Here is a 19,628-nt window from a genome sequence, read left to right on the forward strand (position 1 = left end):
CAATACAAGTTTCTGCCACTTCATCAAATGCTGACTTGTGTGAACTCTGCACATTTCTTTATGAGATCATATTTTGGATTTTGTGCCTGAATATCCCACAAAACAACAGTCACAAATGTAATGGAGTAATCAAAAAATGCAATAAATAGTCCTGAACTTTAAAAACAATGCTTTTAAGTTTTAAAGGTAATAGAAGAGTACTGCAGTCCATTAGTCACAGTAAACCATAAATGAATTAAATATTAGCAGCTGCTTTAAAGTAAATGGACACATGAAGCACACAACATTACTGAAATTTGTAGTTAAACACTAACTTAAAATCAGATATTTGGAGGTTATACTTCTGAGGTGAATCTACCTGGATGGTCTGTGTGGAGAAACTTGTGGTACACTGTGGCAAGATGTTTTTTTTTTTCAATTTTTCTAGCTTAACTTCCTCTTTTTCTTCTTTCTCGTTTTGCTCACTATCACTCTGGTCTGACCAAACAGATCAAATTAATATTTGGTGAAATTTATTGCTGGACCATATCAAAGATGGATTACCAAAGTAGACAATAAATAGCCCACGGGGAAGTGTCATTATTGGCATTGTCATTATTAGTCAGGAAGTGTTCACCACTTAAATACATAAACAGCTGATGCAAATGTGGGAATAAAATAAAATTAAAGTAAATTAAATTAAATGCTTTTAATTGAATTGAATTGCATTGAATTTAATTGAATTTAAAGTGTTGGATTATAATATGAATGACCCTGTTATTACAAGAGGCTCTGCAGCAAATCCTGGTTTTAAGGCCTTTAAGTTGAATAAAATAAAATAAAATGAAATGTTTTTAATTTAATTTAATTTAATTTAATTTAATTTAATTTAATTTAATTTAATTTAATTTAATTTAATTTAATTTAATTTAATTTAATTTAATTTAATATCCAAAAGGCTTACTCCTTGAATAATTCTGTGTTAAATAAATTTATCACTAGGCTAGGTACTGCTATCTGAGCAGAGATACTGATGGAAGCTTCTTGGCCAAATAATGACAGATAACTCTGCAGTTTGATCTGTACTGGGCATGATAGAAAACAAGGCACCAATGGGTGAGTTGTGAGTAATATTGAATCATTAGGGGCCCAAAAGCAACCCTTTTTGGCCTGGGGTCCATAACTAGGTCAATCATGCCGTGAAGGCTTTTGTCTTGTGTCAATGGTGAGGATTTATTCACAGATGACACAGATAATGATTTCCATTGTGCTTCACTCTTGAAAGAATTCACAGTTTTTAGATCTGGAGTAAAACAGTTAGTTAGGAGGATTAGCTTGCTCTAGCCATGCTGAGCAGAAATACATTTTACAATTTATTAATGTGAAGCTTCAGCAGTCTTGTTTTTAACAAATCAGATATCTTCCCAACTTACAGGTTTTAGTACAAACTTTGTCCTTTGCGTTCCCCTGCAGTCTGTCCTGCTGACTTAATGATTCAAAGGGGACTTTTAGGAATAAAAATAGTGAAACTCTAGAGGAAATCCATTTGTTTTGTTAAACTGAGACAGCTGAAGCTTCATACTAGCTTCAAGCAAACTGTAAAATGTATGTTTGAGCAATGTTGAAGTCAATTTGGTGATTGATCTCTACAAGGAGGACGGAGTACACCAAGCAGAACCTGTTTCAGTTTTTCATATGGTCACACAGCTATTGTTTCAGGCCAGACTAAGCTATGAAAATACTGATATTTGCATTAGTAGTCATAGCAGGAAATCCCTTATCGGCCTGTTCTTTATTTGAAGTTTTCATTAAGTTTTTCTAAGGAACCATAACACTATAAATGAGTGCATAAACATAAATCGAATGGTCAAGAACCAAAACAGTTCAGACGAAGCATTGCCTCTGCATCTATTCAGTCTGTGGAGCTGCCTTGTTCATGAATTGTCTCATTAGTTCCACTGATCTCTATTTATCGATAAGTTCAGTTCAGACAATGAGCCTTTGTGTGATAATTGTGTACTGAGCACCTGAACTGTGTGTCAGTTGATCGTCCAATCACAGAAGAAGTTTGGGCTCTACCGGAAGTGGAAGCGAAAGTAGTTGAAATGCTGATGAGAAGAAAGTAAATGAAGAGGTCTCACTTTGACCTGTTTTTAAGGAACCAGACACACATCACGCTATAGTTCGCAACTGTTTAATAAAAGGTCTGTGGTCATTTTACTTACACAAACTTATTTTTTATGAATTTTTTTTGCCAACTTTAAATTCTTGATTTAATAAGTATTAACCGATTATGTTGTTTTCAGATTGAAGCTGTAGGCTAATTCATCCCTAATTTCTATTTTTATATGTTCAATTAAATAAAAATTAATTGTAAAAATAGAACAAGAATTATTTGAAGATTTTGCAGTAAAGTGAAGCCATCCTTCTTTGCCAAAAATTCGTCTAAACTAAGTTTTCAGTGTTGGGGTAAGCTGTACTAATAATAATATTAATAATAATAATAATAATAATAATAATAATAGTAATAATAATAATAATATTATTAATAATAATAATAATAATAATAATAATAATAATAATAATAATAATAATAATAATAATAATAATAATAATAATAATAATAATAATAGTAATACTCAAGCTATTATTATTATTTTTTTTAAAAATCTAAATTAAAGAGGCATTTTTTCTGTTTGCACACCACAGTGAGATTTGATTGTACTCCAGGACCTTCTTTACAATTTTAAAAATATATAATAATAATAATAATAATAATAATAATAATAATAATAATAATAATAATAATAATAATAATAATAATAATAATAATAATAATAAACAAACAAGCAAACAAGCAAACAATTAAAATCTTCTCTCTCTAGGGATATATTTGTGCCAAAATAAAACTAAACCAACCGACCGACCGACCAACAAAAAATAAAACCGACATTTGCTTATTTTATTTTTATTTTCCAAAATTCAAAATATTTATGCAAAATTAAAGAATATAAAAGCAAAACGTCTGACAATAATCAATGATTATGGGAGATGTTTGTGTCACATTTTTAAAAAAAAAAGTATAATAGATACGGTGGCTACGTCCATCTTTATTATGCAGTCTATGAATTCAAATTGTCTCAAGATGCTTTACAGAACCGATATACCTGAACTTTAAAATAAAAACACCACCAACAACAACATCAACAAAATTTTGCTGTGATTGTGGTGTCAACATTTTAAAAATATATACAAGGAAGGTTTTAATTTATTCAATCCTTAATCATTTGCAGCTGGACACAAATAAAAAAAATAGCCCATAAAACCCAGGTTTTCTTGGGATTGTTGAGGATTCGAGGATCAAACACCAAACTATTTTGCTAAATATTTTTATTTTATTCTTAAAAACTCTACTCTGCAGAGCAGCTGGACCTGCATTCAGCTCCAGAGTGAGAGCTCCTCCTGCATGGAGGATCTCTGACGGTGTGTACAGCTGCTGCAGATCGGGTGTGAGCAGCAGTCAGACGGAGGCGAACCAAGTCCGGACCCTGCAGCTGTCTAGAACGCTGGAGAGTCGACATGGATCAGCCCGAGAACCGGCCGCTGTAGGACGGACCGGTACCGCCGCCGAGCCGGAGGACGGACGGAGGGAGTCTGTGTAGCGCCGCCGCAGAGACCTACACCGCGGAGGGATCCTGCGGTCCCTCCCTGCTGGAAGAAATGTGGCTGAACCCGGAGGAAGTTCTGCTGAAAAACGCTCTGAAGCTCTGGGTGACCGAGAGGAGCAATGACTTCTTCCTGCTGCAGCGGAGGAGAGGCCACGGAGAGCCCACCAGCAGGATCACAGGTAAACAACAACAACAACAACAACAACAACAAGCAGAAGAGAGGCCGTGTAGGGAGGAACACAGGTGACAGCAGAGGGGAAGCCAGCTGGTAGAAAAACTACTAAAAAACAGGAGAAACTCTGAAAAAACAGGCAGCAGGTAGCAGTGAGGTGAACAAACAGGTGTCCAGAGGAACTTTTGTCCACAATCTGTGTCCCGGAATCACACAGTTTACTGTCAAATCACAATTTAAATCACAATTTAACACAAACCTAGTTTATTACAGTCACAAGTTCAGAGGAAAACCCCTGATTTACATACCTGGCCTACAGGCTGACTGCGTTACTATGGCAACAGATGGCCTGAAGTTAACCCTAAAACTATGAGTGAGGTAACTTGCTGGTTTTCAGGCTGCAACTACGAATAAAGGAGATAAACTTACGGTGTCTTTGCAACAAAGCTAACATCACATCAGTTTCCATAAAATCTTCACTGATCCTTTATAGTTTTAGCATGTTTTTCTTCCAATACTGGTCTCAAAGTCATAATTAGAAGTTGAGTTTGAATTTGTGGCATTATTTACTTGAAACAGGTACAGAGAAGTGGTCAAAACTCTTACATCACTTCTAGCCAAAACTGAAAGAAGAGAAAAACAACAAGCAGAGTTCCGTTTATTTACTTTGATTTGTCTTTTGTTCAACTGACTGGAAATCAATTTACAACAGCTCTGCTAACTGTCATCAGCTTTATATCTTTGTAAATTTGGATTGTGCCCTGGTGATCATACAAACCAAGCCACATCTTATTTAATTGTTCATATATGGTACAGTTACATAATCCATAATTACTGCTCTACATGCTTGATAATGGTTAATTATTATTAAAATTAAAATTAAAATGAATAAATCTAAAAAGTAAAAACATGTTTTTTATGAGCAGTATTCAGCATGAAATGAAAACTGAGCTTGTCTTTATTGCTATTGTCAATTTTTTTCTAAGTAAATGTGAAAATATTCAAATATCAGAAGAACTGAGAATTTAGACTTTTTTTCTTTAAAAAGTGCTTAAACTTATTTGACTATTGAAATACAGTAGTTGCCGCTTTATTTTGAAGGTTAACTTATAAATTGATTAATTAATTAATTGTTGCAACTCTAATTAAGAAAAGGTTTAAAAACTATAATAAGGATGATATTCAAGAAAAAAAAAACTCTTTAGGTGCCAATAATGCCTTGTGCAGTCTTACTTTGTTGTGACTTTTGTTTGACTTTTGTCTGTTTTTGTGAGTTAAATCTGCACTTTTGTCTGGAAAACTGACAGAAGTCTCAAAGATGTGACGTTTATTGTTATAAACTAGCAAAGGAACCAGAAAAAAAAATTCAAAATATAAGAGGCCAAAAAACTAAAAACTTATTTGATTATCAAAAAAATTGCTGCTTTATTTTGAAGGCTGACAACCTATAGATTAATTTATCAGTTTATGTTGCTATAATGAAAAAAATAGTTTTAAAAACTATAGCAAGGATCATATTCAAGAGGAAAAAACTTTTTAGGTGCCAATAATACCCCGTTCAGTCTCACTTTATTGTGACTGTTGTTGGACTTTTGTCTGTTTTTGTGAGTTAAATCTGCACCTTTGTCTGGAAAACTGACAGAAGTACAAAAGATATGAAGTTTATTGTCATAAAGGAGTTAAGAAAGAAAAAACTATTCAAATATAAGAGGCTAAAAAACTGACAGTTTTGACTTTTTATCTTTAAAAACTTGGTCAAAGTAATTAATTGATTATCAAAAAAGTTGGTTTCTTAATTTGACGGTTGACAGCTGGTGGATTAATTGAATAACTGTTGCAACTTTAATGAAGAAAAGGTTCAAAAACAATAGCAAGGATCATATTCAAGAGGAAAATTGGAGGAAAAACAAGAGGAAAACCCTCTTTAGGAGACCATAACGCCACAAACATCACAAGATCCCTGTTCAGACTCACTTTATTGTCTTTTGTTGGTCTTTTGTCTGTTTTTGTGATCTGATTCTGCACTTTTGTCTGGAAAACTCACAGAAATCCCAAAGATATGATGTTTATTGCCATAAAGGAGTGAAGAAACCAGCAAATATTAAAATATTAGAAGCTAAAATCTCAGAATAAGGTCACCTTGTCATGAAAAATTCCTCAAACTGATTATTTGATTTTCAAAAAAAGCTGGTTTCCTAATGTGAAGGTTGACAACTGATGGATTAATTGAATAACTGTCGCTAATTTAATGAAAAAAGGTTTAAAAACAATAGTGAGGATCATATTCAAGAGGAAAGACAAGAGGAAAAACCACTTAAAGTGACAATAATGGCACAAACATCACAAGACCTCTGTTTAGACTCGCTTTATTGTGACTTTTGTTGGATTCAAATATATTTTTGTGAGTTAAATCTACACTTTTTGTCTGACAAACTGTAACTTCCTGCAGGAGAATAACAGGGTTGTGGGATTCAGTTGAAGGTGATTAAAGTCTCTGCCGTCGATGCGTCATGATTTATCTCGTTTTGCCTCTTCAGGACTGGTTCTGTCTTTGTTTTGTGTCGGAGCATGTTGCAGCTGTAGCTCGTCTGACTTCTTCCCACCACTGTGGCCTGTTTGTGTTTCCTCTCTCTAGTTTCCTCTCTGAATCTGTCCGGCAGGCTTCAGTCTCAGTCGACTGTTTGGCAGCGACGAGTGACGTCTAATTTCATTAAAACTTAGCTAACAGTCAATACAGAGTCGTCTTTATGTTCTTCCTTCTTCCCCCCATGGAGAAATCCGGCCAGAGCTCCTCTCATAAAATAGAATAGTAGGAACTTCCTGGCTGGGTTTTACTTTGTGTTTGTGTTTGTTTTCGCTGTTCCCATAGCGAACGGGGTCGAAGGGTCAAGTCCTGTTGTCACTGTGTTTAACATTAACTAATTAAATGACCTTCGCTTTGGTATTTCTGGCACACAGGCGGAGAAAACTGATAATTCTGGGAGATGTTTGTGCCAAAATAAAAAATAGAATACCAAAACCTTCTCTTTTCTTTGCTTGAGATTAATGGTGATTCAAACAAACAAGCAAGCAATGATTGTTCCAAAAATATAGAATATGAAACCTAGATGTTTGGGAGTTATTGATAATTCTGGGAGATATTTGTGTCCCAATAAAAACACAGCCATTTAATTATTATTATTATAATTAATAATAATTATAATTAGTTATTATAATTAAATTAGTTTAATATTTTTTCATTTAATTTACTTGCTTTAATTTATTTTTAAATTTAACAAAATTTAATTTTAGATTATTCTAGGAGATATTTGTCCCAAATTTTTAAATATAGCCTATAAAACCTATTTTTTTTGTGTGTGTGTGTGATTACTGGTGATTCTAGGATCAAACAATTTTGAAAAATAGTAGACTTTTTTTGTATTTTGTAAAATTCTAATACAATATTAATAATTCTAATTTAATGACCTTTGCGTTTGTATTTCTGCCACACATGCAGAAAAAATTCTGGAAGATGCTTGTGCCAAAGTAAAAAATCAATACACAAACATAGATTTTTTTTGTCATTACTGATGATTATCGATGATATTTCTGTCAAGATAAAGAAAATAAAATAAATAAAACCCTCCCCTTTCTCTGCTTGAGATTATTGGTGATTCAATGAAACAAAATTAAATGAAAATAATAAAACATAGGCGTTTTAATGATTTCTGATTCAGAATCATATAAACATAAGAAGAAATGTATGACCTAAAATGTCAACATAAGTCAAAAAATATCTTTTAAGAATTTAAACATCAACAGAAATAGTTTAAGCATAAATGTAGAAAATAACATGTAAGTATTCATTGTATTAACTACTGTGCTATTGTGGGGTGTGTTTGTGCTAAAACAAACAAACAAACAAACAAAAGCAGTTTCTGATAATTCGGGGAAATGTTTGTGTCAGAATAAAAACACATATTAAATTATATTAAATGTTTAATTTTATTTTAGGTGAATTTAGGAGATATCTGTGCCAAAATTTTTGTTTCATTAGTCTTGGTAGTCTTTGGATCAATCAGTTTAACAATATAATTTTTCTTTTATTTTCTTTTATTTTCTTTTACTGTATTGTATTTTATTTTATTTTAGGAGACATTCCAACTTTTAATTATAATCTATAAAACCTAGATTTTTTTGTGATTGTTTTACAAAAGAATTTACTTTTTTGTATTTTGTAAAATCCTAATATAGCATTAATAATCCTAATTAAATGACCTTCGCTTTGGTATTTCTGCCTCACAGGTGGACAAAACAGCAGAGTGGCTTATATAGCGGCTCAGATTGGATTTTTTCCCTGCTAGTTAGAAATAAAGCGGAAGCAGATATCCAGTGTGAGGTCTTTATGCCTTATCTCACTCATGATGACATACTTTGAGCTGGATTTCTAAGCAGGGATGGGCGACTTAACATCTGCAGCTCATCATTGTGTTCATACCACTGTTTGTTTTTACTTCTAACCAACACTTTCCCCTTAAAGCAGCCTTGTCTTGCCTTTTATACTCCTTATTTAACTCTCAGACATAAAATATCCTGAGACTTGCAGATAATTAATCCTGAGAGCAAACAGACATTTCAGTCTTGCAACTGTGAAAGCAGATCTCTTTTTTCTGTCTCTTGGAGCCTCGTAAAGGTCAACTGTAGTTTTGTATTCCCCAACAATGTGACCCAGGCGATGATTCACTCTGACTCTCCTTTTTTTGGAAAGTTTACCAGCATAAACCCCTTCTGGGTTTTGTGGTGACAGACAGATGGTTTTGTGTTGCCAGGCGGCCGGGTTTGCAGCTTCAGGCGGCTCAGATTTGTCTCCAAAGATGTGGTTTATGTTTGGCTGAGATCCAAAAGACTGATCTATATACGTCTCCACCTGCTGAAAGTTCCAGAAATATGGCCTGAACTGGGCTGATGCAGCTCGATTAAAGACATACTCTGATTTTGATAATTTTAAAAGAAGAAAACAACATTTCCATGAATGAAAATGCTTCTAAAAGTGCATTGTGACACTCACAAGACTGTATATGTCACCGCTCTAAATATTTCAGGGTTAGCAGCTCTTGTTGGCAGACTGAGGCAGTTTCGCAGCAGGTTTTATAGGCTGACAGCCCTGAAACCGTTGAGTTAAATCATGAACTCCACCTTCAATATGCTAACTTACTGCTCCTTTTCTTTGTATGTATCATTTGCTTTAGATTTTTCTTTGTGTTTGTTCCAAACCAAAGAAGGAACAGCTGAGCACACAGATAAAGATCCGACTGCCCTCATAACTTTGAGTCATGACTTTGAAATGCAGGTTTGTACATGGCTGTGTTAGTAGGGTGCTGATCTGGCTGATAATGCTGCCTTAGAAAGGGCATTATCCTATATCAGACTAACATAAAACTGGGTTATAAACTTTAAATTTACTGTGAAGGGCCCATATTGTGCCCATTTTCAGCAAATTAATGCAAGTTTCACATGTTTTCACACTGTTTCTTTCCTTTTTTTTCTCCTTTACCTCAAAATACTGCAAAGATGATTCATTTTACTATGAAGCCTGAGGGTTGTTCTGAATGGGTCGATTTGCTCTGAAAACAAAATATTTGCAACTGTCCCCGTCCCCTTCAAGAAGAAAACTCTCTCTAAAGTCAAGTCATAACTTTGAAATACATACTTGTACATGGCTGTGTTATTATAGTGCTGATTTGGATGATAATGCTACCTTAGAAAGGACATCCTAGATTAATGTAAAACTTCAAATATGTTATAAAGTCCCCATATTGTGCCATTTTCAGCAAATTAATGCAAATTTCTCGTTTCTACAGTGTTTCTTTATATTTGTTTTTTTTTCTTTTTTACCTCAAAACACTTCAAAGATGATTCATTTGACCATGACTGTGTAAAACCTGGTCATAGGATTGTTCTAAATGGGTTGTTTTACTCTGAAAACAAAATATTTGCTACTGTCCCCGCCCACTTCAGGAAGAAAACTCTCTCTGCATGAGTGGTTGACAGTGTGGAGTAAAACAGCTAGCCAGCATTATACTAACAATGAGTGTATGGTGCGCTCATTCGTTTTTCCGTTTCAAAATAAAATCTACAAAAAACAATAAACCGCATTGTTTTTTTGTTTTTGCAGTTTTTAAAACCTAAATGTAGAAATGTATTATTTAACTAATGAAAAAACCACAGTGTTGGTTTTTTGCTCTAGCTTTTTAAACCCGAAATACAAAATACGGATGTTGTTTTATTTTGTAGCAACACCGGAAGTCGCCGAGGAAGAACAGTTTAGAGCTGGTCTGGACCGTGAACACATCAAGAATGACTGTCCTCGAGCCCTTTTCCTATTTCATTCTCTTTAAGAGTGGAAAACCCACGCAGAAATCATGGAGCTCCACGTTGCTCTATAATGAGAGTCAGGAGGTTCTGCATGGAGAACAGTTTAAGAAGATCAATCATGTGTCGATGCTGATTTGGAGAGAGCTGGAATTTGTTCTGTTAACCACAGATGTTATTTTCAGTGCCATACTTTAATAACTACAGAATGTTACGTTTCACTTGTGTGTTTGACAGTCAGGTCCGACATACAGACGAAAGTTTATGACTGAATACTGATCATCTATTCGTGCCGCTGTTCCAGTTTAACTGGTGATCAGGTTAACTGGTGATAGTTTCCGTCTCCAGATGTTTCGTCGCAGATTTGACCTGACCAGGCCTGGCTGTGTGTGAAATAAAGATACTAGATGAAGAAAAACTCGCCGAGAAATGTCGGCATCACTACTTAATAAAGTCTATAACCATGTAAATATCATCTACGGACAGTAAAAAGAAATGTGCTGGAGAAATAAAAACACATTTTTATGAACGGTGAGAGGAAACGATAGAATCCAGAGATAAAATTAGAGACCACAGTCTGACTCATCATGCCACCGATCAGTCCAATAAACATCTTCACAAGGATGTAAAAAGGAATACAAAAATATAACACAAACTACCTGCGTAGTATAATCACTCAGACTGTACAGTACTGGAAGTATTCTAGTCTTCCTCTGCGACGTCTTTAAAAGTATCTTTTTGCCATTTCTAAACCAGCCAGAGTTTTTGGAAAGACACAACTCACACATATATTGTTTGTTTTGACCAGATTGGATCCCTTCCATTTTTATTTAATATTGTCAGAGGTTAACATGCTCTGAAATGATGGTTAGAATGGAGGACTGAACGTGTTTTTATTATTTTCCGAGTGACTAGTTTTGACAATGTGGTCTCAGTTTGTTTCGATGTAATTTATCAAATCAAGCTAATGTAATACTGTGTGTTGTTCTGATGGGAGGCTGATGAGGGTCTGAGTGTTTCTGAGAACAAACCTGAGTTAAACCTGAAGTTCTGCTCTGGATCTGTTCCACTGAACTCAGACTTACACACAGCAGTGGACGTGCTTCTATGTTGTGGGTTTTCTTGGTGAGACAATAATTAGTTTTGTGGCTCGTTATTAACAGACAGCCAGTGTTAAGTTGTGATTATCCCCAGTTAACCTGGGCGTGTTTCCTGAAAAATCACCAGGTGTTCAACACCTGGCAGAATGACAAAGATCTATGTGGATGAAGCGGGATGTTTATTGGACTGATCGGTGGCATGATGAGTCAGACTGTGGTCTCTAATTACATCTCTGGATTCCATCGTTTCAGCGTTCATAAAAAATACGTGTTTTTTATTTCGGCCAGCACATTTCTTTTTACTGTCTGTAGGTGATATTTACATGGTTATAGACTTTATTAAGTAGTGATGCCAAAGTTTTTCGGCAGGTTTTCTTCATCTAGTATCTTTATTTCACACACAGCCAGGCCTGGTCGGGTCAAATCTGCGACGAAACATGTGGAGACGGAAACTATCACCAGTTAACCTGATCATCAGTTAAACTGGAACACCGGCACCAATAGATGACCAGTATTCCGTCATAAACTTTCAGTCAGGTATGTCGGACCTGACTGTAAAACACACAAACACACGAAAGTGAAACATAACATTCTATAGTTAATGAAGTATGGCACTGAAAATAACATCTGTGGTTAACAGAACAAATTCCAGCTCTCTCCAAATCAGCATTGACACATGGTTGCATCTTCTTAAACTGTTCTCCAGCAGAACCTCCTGACTCTCATTTTAGAACAATGTGGAGCTCTGTGATTTCTGCGTGGGTTTTCCACTCTTAAAGAGAATGAAATTGGCAAAGGGCTCGATGACAGCCAATCTAGATGTGTTCACGGTCCAGACCAGCTCTAAAGTGTTCTTCCTCGGCAACTTCCGGTGTTGCTACAAAATAAAACAACAGCTGTATTTTGCATTTCGGGTTTTAAAAGCTAGAGCAAAAATCTAACACTGTGGTTTTTTCATTAGTTAAATAATAAATTTCTACATTTAGGTTTTAAAAATTGAAAAACAAAAAAACAACGCGGTTTGTTGGTTTTTAAATTTTTTTTTTAAATTTTGAAACGGAAAAATGAATGCGTGAACCATACACGGATTTCTAACACTTCACATTTTCCTCATCTGGCATGAAAATATGGTCAAATTCACAGCATAGCCATTGTTTTTAACAATTCAAGGCACTATATATACATCATTAACTTAATGTATGTTTTCATGGTATACAGCTAGTAGTAGTAGTATGCTTTTCTCAATTTTGTAATACATTTCAGAATAATGAAATTGTGTGGCCACTGCCACACCTTGTCACATCTATCTGTGACTTATTTGGGAGGACTTATTATGCATATATTATACAGTAATTTTACTGTCAGTGTTGTGGTTATAATGTGCGTACTGGTCCAATTCTTCATTCAGGTTAAGCTCAGAGACAGTACATGATAATGGCGAGTTGTGCAAGAATAAAATCAAACACGCAAATAATAAAACTTCTATTGACAGTCATGTGCTGCCACATGGTCACACATTTCCTGTCTAATATTCAGAACAAAATAGTGTGCAACTGGAGTACTAATTCAATAAGTTCAGAAATTACCCATAACTTTAAAAAAATCTTATGTTATAGTTTATTTTTTGCCTTCAAAAATTAGCTGAGGGAGTCAAAGTTTCATTGTATACTTTATAATCATTTATATTTTTTTAATGAATATATTGGCCACTATGGTGTGTTTTTTCTCTGAGGAAGTATATGTGAAAGCACCACCCAGACAGTAGTTATTGGAAAAGTGTGATGCAGAGCAGCTGTGGTTTAGGAAGATGAAAACCTGATGACAGTCGTCATTTTGAGACTTTGTTAGAGCTTCAGGCTGCTCAACAGGCATGAATATGTATTTCTATTCACTCTGAAGAGCATGAATTCACTCAACTTCATTGGTACCAAGTGATGAATTTTAGTCTCCTGAACGTCTGTAGAGGTGATTCCTGTTGTAGAAACTGACACTGAGTTTCATCAGATCAGATCAGATTTATTTCTGAATTTTAGTATTAAAAGTCAACTGTTGGACTGTTTTAGTTGTCAAATGAAGAGAAAGGAGTTTATTACCAGCCTGAATACATAGTGAGGTTCTTTATTTTTCCAAATTGAACTCATAAAGTATCTGTTTTTGCTGCTGTATGAAGTCTTTGAATGAGGAAATTGCAGGTTTGCACATGTTGCAATACTTTTTATGTGGCCAACATCACAGCTAACCATTGTTTCATCTTCATTTGAGGCATATTTTACGACAAAGTCGGTTTAATGTGGGCAATAATTACACCAACGTCCAGCTCTTGAATCAGGTTAATGCCTAACTTTGACCATAATAGGCTGAAAATGTGCAGCTACTGAGGCTACTGCTGATACTGATCTCTTGTGAATGTATAAACCTATTTGCGTCATTTTCCTATTAGAATGTACAATCATCTATAATTAGCAAATAATAAACACGAATGAAAATGAATTCAGTGAATCCTGTGGTTGTAGAAATGGCATCATACTAAAGAGTATGATCATAAATATCACTGCAAACCCATAAATTTGACTTGCCTTCTTGTCTCTATGTGTTTCAAGCTGAGTCCTCTCTGTGTGCTTCAGGCCTGCTGGGGTATCTCTGTCATGCAGATGTGAAATATTGCCGTCTGTATGTGAACTGTTCAACTCTGTTCAATTCGAAGCTCACAGAGGGAGAATGTCGCTGAAGAGTGTGCTTACTGAGACATTTTATCTTAGTTTTCAATTTGACATCTACTTCTATGTATCAATCTAATTGCTCTTTCACTGCTGCAGCAGTGAAGTGCCTCATTATTGGGCCATTATCAGAAATGTAGACAATATTTTGCTAGTTCACTGGGTTTTATGTTGCATTATTGGCTAATTTTGAGTCCAAAATACCTGCAGTAGGTTATAATAATTTCACAAGAGATTTCAAATGCGCCGACAAACATTAACACCTAAAATATCATAATTTTGGACGAAACCAGAGAATGCATCATTCCCTTCTGGGCTCTATTTCTGACATCCATCCATCCATTATCTATACACCGCTTAATCCTCACTAGGGTCGCGGGGGGGGGGAGAGAACCCACGCATGCACAGGGAGAACATGCAAACTCCATGCAGAAAGATCCCGGGAAAGCCGGGACGCGAACCAGGGATCTTCTCGCTGCAAGGCGAAAGTGCTAACCACTACACCACTGTGCAGCCCTATTTCTGACATATTGTATTATTTTGATTCTCTAGGTGTTTTTTTTTTTTTTTTTGGTTAGACTTGGGGTAGTGCTACATGAGTGTGGACTGTATTGTCCTTTCTATTTATTACCTTTAATATGTCATGTATATTGCATATTTGTATTTTTAAGTGCACTATGGGAAGATTCTCCCACCAATTTTGTTGTACAGTTTTTGTGTACAATGACAATCAAGGCTATTCTATTCTATTCTATTCTATTCTATTCTATTCTATTCTATTCTATTCTATTCTATTCTATTCTATTCTATTCTATTCTATTCTATTCATCTCTGCAGGGCTCCTGGTGGGGGCTCTGGACACAGTGCTGGACTCCAATGCCAGGGTCACCCCATTCCGAATCCTCCTCCAGGTTCCTGGTTCCCAGATCAGCTGGGTCATCGCTAGCGGTGAGCTGAACTGTCATTTCTTCCACCTACATCTGTGTTTTTAGTCTGTGCTGCTGTTACATTCAACCTCTTTTTTGGTTAGGAGCCGTCATCGAGGAGGTGAACAAGCACTGGGACTGGCTGGTCCACAACCTGCTTCACTCGCTGTCGGTGTTTGAGAACAAAGAGGATGTCACCAGCTTTGTCAAAGGAAAAGTCAAGGTGGAAAACCTGCAGACGTTCTCAGAGGATTTTAAATTTTTAAACGGCTATAGAATTAAAATAAGGCCTCACTGTGTTATTTTTTTTAAAGAGGATGAAATCTAAATTCTTGCACTTGGATGATGCTGGTGCATGTAATGAGTTGTGTCGTCTGCAGGGCCTCATCGCAGAGGAGGTTCGGGGTCGCCAGGCCGCCCAGGAGGACGATCCAGAGAAGTTCAGGGAGGCACTGCTGAAGTTTGAGCTGCACTTCGGCCTCCCGTCATCGGAGAAGCTGGTGACGTACTTCTCCTGCTGCTGCTGGAAGGGCCGGGTGCCTCGGCAGGGCTTCCTCTACCTCAGCATCAACCACATGGCCTTCTACTCCTTCCTGCTGGGGAAGGAAGGTCTGTACACCAAAGTGAGGCTCTGATTTTCAAAGCAAAAGACCGAGTTAGGGAGTCGTTTTATACAGGCTATCATTGTATGCTGTCAATATGTATTTTTATCAAAATTTACAAGCCCAACCTTGTGTTTCACATGTTGGCCAACTTAAAAATACCCTTTGTCAACTGAAAATGTATCTTTTGACAAGTAGAATAATGTGAAGTTGATGCAATATTGCAATATTAAGCTTAGCTTTGATCAAATTTCCCAACAGAAAAGTGCATCACACGTGATTAGTTCAAAGACTTCTGTAAAGTTGAAAAGGTTTTAGTAATTTTTGTCCCATCCCAGTGTATCCAAAAATGTCCCAAATTTTTATAACATGACTATAACATGGACTCTCTGCTGTGACCAGGATCACAGAATTTTTCAGTTTTTACAGCATCTGGCTCCAGTAAACTGTTTGGTTTAGCATGTTTTTTGGAATAACGGGATTTTGATGAAATGTCATGATTTTAAGCTTATATTTGGTAATTTTTCCAACTAAACAGCACATCACACATGATGAATTCAAAGACAAGGATGTAAAGTTAAAAATCCAATGATTCTTTTTCCTTTTATAAATTGTGGCTGAGTATTTTTTTTTAAAATTGCTTCTATACTTGCAGTTCAGCACAGTTGCTCTGTTCAAACACTGCCTACAGTTCAGCCCAGGACATCCAAAAATTGCCCAAATTTTATTACATTACTCTTGATGACAACTAAGTCACTCATGAGTTCTTAGCTGCAATAAAGACAAGGAATATTTTGATTTTACAGCAGCTGATTTATATAAACTGTTTATTTTTGTTGCATTTTTAAATGAAACCTTTAGAGTAAAGTGATTTTGATGAAAGATCTCGCTTTTAAGCTTAGATTTGGTGAAGTGTTTCACATTTACTCACATAGATCACAAAGTTGAAAATTCAATGATTATGTTCTTTTTTTTTGTTTTGTTTTACAGTTTTTACAGTTCTCTGATAAATGGTGTGATTTTGGTGATTTAAAAAAAAAAATGCTTTTTCAAACTTCCGGTGGGTTTTGGGGTTTAGAGGGTTCTATTTCTAAACAGCTGATGACAATAAAGATGTTCTCAGTTCTAGCAATTTCTGTGATATACAATTAATCGTAAAAAAAACTCTTTTTTTTCTCTCTTTTTCTTCCCCAGTTAAGTTTGTGATTCCCTGGGCAGAGGTGACGCGGTTGGAGCGGGTCTCCACCGGCCTCATGACGGAGGCGATCCGGGTGAACACACGGCAGCGACAAAGAGAGTTCTCCATGTTCCTGAACCTGGACGAGGCGTTCGGGGTCGTCGGTCAGCTGGCTGACATCGCTCTGAGGCGGCTGCTGGACAGCGAAGGCCTGGAACTGGACCGAGTCCTGCAGCAGCCCACGAGGATCACCAAGAGGTCAGAGCTGCTTCTGGTAGCTGTTTACTACGACAAACCTGCTATTTCAGACAGGACACTTTGTCAGATTTAACCATTTACACTACTATTCAAATGTTTGGGGTCACTTATAAATGTCTTTATTTTTGAAAGAAAAGCAATTTTTTGCAATGAAGATAACATTATATTAATCAGAAATACAGTTTTGACATTGTTAATGTGGTAAATGACTATTCTAGCTGGAAGTGGCTGATTTTTAATGGAATATCTACATAGGTGTACAGAGGAACATTTCCAGCAACCATCATTCCTGTGTTCTAATGCTACATTGTGTTAGCTAATTGTGTTGCAAGGCTAATTGATGATTAGAAAACCCTTGTGCAGTGATGTTAGCACATGAATAAAAGTGTGAGTTTTCATGGAAAACATGAAACTGTCGTTCAAAAGTTTGAAACTATCGTTCAAACTTTTGAATGGTAGTGTATTTTGGAATGACATGCGGTTGTGTTTGGCAGTGCCTCTGCTCTAGTGATGCTCTGGAACAATCTGAGCAAGCATGGCCCAGACAGTTGCTGAGATCACAAACCCTCCATCAGAGCCTGCGATTCACAACATTTAAATGAATAGAGTGTCAACGCTGAAACAAGGAGGCAAACTTGAATGGTCATCATTAAAATCCAGTTTACGTTGTTTTAATGTACAGTTATGAACAATCTGTGTCCCAAAAAACATGAGAAACAACCATCTTTAAATTCTTTCTTCCTCTACCGATTAGAAAGTGTGTCTCTGAATGAGCAGCTCAGGTTTGCAGCTTGTTGAGATGACAAGAAAAGATGTGCAGCCAGCTCCTTGTCATCTTCCACTGATTGAACAGAGCAGATGCACAGGTGTGCTGCAGCCCTCTTTATGAAACTGTCAGAGTTATGAAACTGAACCTTTAAAAAGGAGGAGGATGGCGAGGAGGGGAGATTTTCAGATCCTTACAGGTTGGTGTAGCAGGGATGTGGTGAGCGTTGAGCAGGCAGAATGAATGAATGCTGCCTCAGTTATAAAGCAGACTAAGTGGGAGGGCTGGATAGAAATGGGCCTTGTCATGCCCTGGCTCTTTGCCTGTATGAACGAGCACGAAGCTCCATTTAATACCCAATAGCTTTTAGTGCTTGATTAACCAACTAGTTGATTTGCTAACACTTTTGAACACTTATGTTGGCATTTCTCATTATTTTTACAAAACGAATAATCAGAAAATAATAAGCAGATTAATCCATATTGAAAATAAATCATTAGTTGATGTTGGATAGAAAACAGCTGATCTCCACATCAGCCGACTATAACTACAAAATCCTGAATGTATGAGTAATAATAGTCTATCTATGAGTCACAGATTTTCTGCACTGAAGAATTTTACTTTAAGTCCATTTTTTGTGATTTTACTTATATACTTTAAGTAACATTTTCAGTGCAGGACATTTGCAATGCAGTATTTGTCACTTTTAGTCAAAGACGTAAATACTTCTTCTCCATTCATGTTATATGTGTGTTGTGCATTACACCAGATGGACATAAAAGGCTCTCCCATACAAGAGACAAGAAGATTATGTTTGTTTTTGAGTGAAAGTATTTCCATAAATCTTGACAGATGAGATAAGACAGCGATGCATTTTGTTGTGTGTGGCCAAACCTGACTTGCCTTCATTGCACAAACATCACGAACCACTGTAATTCACAGCCCTCCTCCTCAGAAGTCGCTGTCATGCACACAGTTGAATATTTCTGTCTATGTACGAGCCTCGAAACCATAACACAAAGAGGAGCTATAAGTAAATGGCCTGAACTGCAGATGTGTGACTGAGCAGCAAACCACACCACAGAGCAGGCGCTATTTTTTCATGTGTGAACAGCAAACGCCTGTTTTGTACTTACAGTAGGTTTGGTCTTAGCATGCATGAAGCAAACTGAAAAAAAAGGAAGAAGAAATGAAACAGGCGAGACTCAGAAACCACAGAGAGTCCAGAGTGGGGTAAAAGGAACAAATAAGAAACATGTGTGAAATGAGTGCTGGAAGTGAAATCAGAAGCAACAAATAAAGGCAGTAAAATATAGAAATAGTGAGATGAAGAAATAACACTTCCTCTTAGATTCTTCATCTGTAACCCGACGTTAAAACATCTATTATTAGCATAGCAGTGGTGCAGATATGGTGTTATTTCTTTATGTGAAACCAGCTAACGGCACATGTTAATGTTAATGAGAAAATTTTGCATCCAAAATTCCAATGAATAATAATTTGCCTTTATTTGTCACAAATACATTATAGCACTGTGAAATGTTGCTGTCCTGCACCTCTATGGAAACAGCACAACCATGACTACAAGGAGAGAGAACTCAGAAATGTCTTCTGAGTTCTCTCTACTAAAATTATAAAAAATGTAATCAACATATACAACCTTTTTCCAAGTGCTCATGGTTGTTAAAATCACTGGAAAAAAATATTTATCCTCATACTACAGATATTTTACAACTTTTTTTATTACTACTATCTACTTTTACATTTTTATTTGTTTCCATACTTGACTCCCATATGCTCTGTGTAAGAATAAAATAAGATATGATAATCCTTTATTGCTCCCATGCCAGGGAAATTTACATTGTTACAGCAGCAATAAACATATGTATTATAATAGTGATCATCATAATAT

The 19,628-nt window shown here is 36.0% G+C and overlaps 1 protein-coding gene across 2 annotated transcripts in view; it reads left to right on the plus strand.

Moving 5' to 3' along the window:
* Window positions 1-3,460: 3,460 nt before the first annotated feature.
* The window catches only part of LOC111564344 (TBC1 domain family member 8), a 43,109-nt gene continuing 26,941 nt past the window's right edge, over window positions 3,461-19,628 (plus strand). The window contains exons 1-5 of one of the 2 annotated variants that reach the window (XM_023263852.3): window positions 3,461-3,826; window positions 14,825-14,935; window positions 15,018-15,136; window positions 15,294-15,522; window positions 16,710-16,950. In XM_023263852.3, the coding sequence (XP_023119620.2) occupies window positions 3,700-3,826; window positions 14,825-14,935; window positions 15,018-15,136; window positions 15,294-15,522; window positions 16,710-16,950 (827 nt within the window). In that variant the 5' untranslated portion in view covers window positions 3,461-3,699. Of the gene's footprint in view, window positions 3,827-14,824; window positions 14,936-15,017; window positions 15,137-15,293; window positions 15,537-16,709; window positions 16,951-19,628 lie in introns of those variants that run through there. The other variant, XM_023263860.3, reaches the window with a different exon arrangement.

The sequence above is a fragment of the Amphiprion ocellaris genome, chromosome 11, assembly GCF_022539595.1.
Source record: "Amphiprion ocellaris isolate individual 3 ecotype Okinawa chromosome 11, ASM2253959v1, whole genome shotgun sequence".
Taxonomy (NCBI): domain Eukaryota; kingdom Metazoa; phylum Chordata; class Actinopteri; family Pomacentridae; genus Amphiprion; species Amphiprion ocellaris.